Genomic DNA, 2,419 nt, shown 5'->3' with positions numbered 1-2,419 from the left:
CAAGATCCAGACGATGAGGTCTGGACGCCGCAGGCTGTGTCGGCGATGAACTATCAAGACTTTCCAGAACAAAGTCGTTCCATAAGCTTGAGGCCTGGAGCTTGGTGTCGTTTCTGGCTGAATCGAGAGAAAACTTCTGTAGCTTTTCCATCACACCATGTTTCAAGTTGTATGTTCAAAGTCTCTTATCTCGTTGGCCTTTTGTTTACCATGATTAATCCCTTGATGAGAGGAGATGGTCTTTCGTGCCATCATGTCTCTCACGAGGCTCGTGACTCTCTAGATCTCGGCGCCTAGTTGCCGAAACGTCAACGACCTGAAGAGTGTCATCACTGCACTATCCTTCCCTGCCAATGGTCGTGGTATCAAGGTCAGTTTCGCACGGGCAGCCTTGAGGACGCTGCCAGCTTGACCCTCCGAAACGTCAGCAAAGCTTTCGATGAATGTCATGAGCGCCGAACGCGTCGTCACCTCAAGCACGAGTGAAAAAAGGTCTCGAGACGTCCGAAACTAATTGCGACAGGTAATGCTCGCAGTTCTCATCATTGAGCCCATCTTGTGATGAATCGCTTTCGTTTCGGATGACAATGAGCTTGATATTGAAGCCTTGAGGCGTGGGCCAAGTTGAAACGGTGGACATTTCGAATCCCATCAGGCAGGATTGTTTAGACAAGACAAAAGGGAATCAACTGTGCAAGGACTTTACGGAGTAAGGCAGGAGACGTAAGTTTAAATTATCTCTCAATTTGTAAACATGGAGTACGGAGTACAGCTTTGACTATGAAACGATGGCGCGATGGCGCCAAGGGGCACGCTTGACGTATATGTACAAGAGTAAGGTCATACCCAAGCATGTGGTTGAATGGTGGTCAACAGATGATGCCTTGGTCACGAACGTCCTCGTCATCGCCATCCTGCGATGCCGATGCCGATACGCAGACGGCGACCATTGACTCCAGTCTGCTTTGTTGTATATGTGGTAGAAGATGGTTCGCCGGGGGGCATCGTTCTCCTCCGCTCGTATTGTTCTGCGACATGATGGTTGCCGTACTTCTTAAATTGTCCACGGAAGGGGACTCTTGGGCGGCTCTGTTTCGGAATTGTTGAGGACTCCGGCGTGTGGTTGGATGGTGGCCCAACAGATGGTGCCTCGATGAAGCGGTCGCATCGGCTGCCCGCAGCCAGACGGTCTTCCAACCTTCGAGTCTGCCGCGATCGTAGGTCGAGATGATTTTCCGGTCCACTTGGACGCCGGTACGTCTCGCTCTCCCCAAGACCAGATCGTGTGAGGTCCAGCTTGACGGAGTCTTGATCGCCGGCATCATCGACCTCGACAGTTGTCGGCCGCAATCGCAGGTGTGCCCAAGAAAGCTCCACGACTTCTCATATCGCAGAGAGTGGTGTTAAACCCCCTAGGGCCTTGATCCATATTTAAACTCTTGTGACGATGACCGTACATAGGTGAGATGGGGTTTACAGGAGTAGACTCGGCTTCTGATGAGTCCAGGTCGGAAGGGATACTCTTGCTGCTCCTGCTTCAGCATCTTCGATGAAGCGGCCGTATCGGCTGCCCGATGCCACACGACTTCCGCCTGGGACAGAATCTTGCCCAGTTCGGTGGTACAATCTCCACCACGGCGGATTTGGTGCGCAGCATTTTCACAAAGAGTTTGGATGGACTCAAGCTCTTTGTCCACTTGAAGGAAGCCGGCTTCGTTGGGGTCAGTGACCTTGAGGACCAGCGACTCGACGGACCTTCGGGAGGCACGCGCTGCGATCGACCGAGGGCTCGTCTTCCAGATTGGAAGGTTCTCAACCAGGCAGTCGAACCTTGCGTCCAGTCGCTCGACGGTAAAGTCTTGCGATTCTTGATCCGCTATGCCAGTTCGGTTGTTGAGAAAGGAACCGGACATAGGGTTGGTCTGGTGAGGACGGGTGCGTTGGAGGACATCGTAGCCATCTTCGTGTTGGGTTTGGTGGGTGAAAAAGGCCGTTTGGAAGGCGTCATTTCCATCGCCACCTCTTCTCATGGCCATTTCTTGTTGTTTCAGTTGTGGTTGACGTTGTTCATGAATGAACAGAGAGGAATGTACACTGTGACTGTGTGTGTAGTGTGTTTGTGTGTGTGTGTGTGTGTGTGTGGTGTAGTGTAGTGTAGTGAGAAGACTGTGATGAGTAGGATGATAAGCTATTCTTTCTTCAAGACGGGGGGAGGCTCTCTATTTATCTCTTCGAGACGGGACGAATTGCTAGTTTGTTGGATCTTGGTGAGAATTCTTTCTCCCCCAGCAATTGCAGGTAGGTTCGGTAGTTTCTCGACTTCATTGCCCAACATATTGTAGCATGAAACGATTGGCTGAACATATTTCAACCTCCTGTTGAGCGGTCCCACAGGGTGAGTTTGTTGTCCGACTTGAGG

At 51.4% G+C, this 2,419-nt stretch overlaps 1 protein-coding gene across 1 annotated transcript; it reads right to left on the bottom strand.

Moving 5' to 3' along the window:
- Positions 1-903: 903 nt before the first annotated feature.
- On the bottom strand, positions 904-2,036 carry PV06_08325 (uncharacterized protein; the record flags this gene model as incomplete). Its single annotated transcript, XM_016409644.1, has 2 exons — positions 904-1,379; positions 1,478-2,036. 2 exons carry the CDS (start codon positions 2,034-2,036, stop codon positions 904-906), a joined length of 1,035 nt encoding a protein of 344 aa, XP_016259952.1.
- Between the last annotated feature and the right edge of the window lie 383 nt (positions 2,037-2,419).

Source organism: Exophiala oligosperma (genome assembly GCF_000835515.1).
Source record: "Exophiala oligosperma strain CBS 72588 unplaced genomic scaffold supercont1.8, whole genome shotgun sequence".
Taxonomy (NCBI): domain Eukaryota; kingdom Fungi; phylum Ascomycota; class Eurotiomycetes; order Chaetothyriales; family Herpotrichiellaceae; genus Exophiala; species Exophiala oligosperma.
Note: the sequence above shows the minus strand (reverse complement) of the source record. Positions and strands in the feature narration are given on the sequence as shown.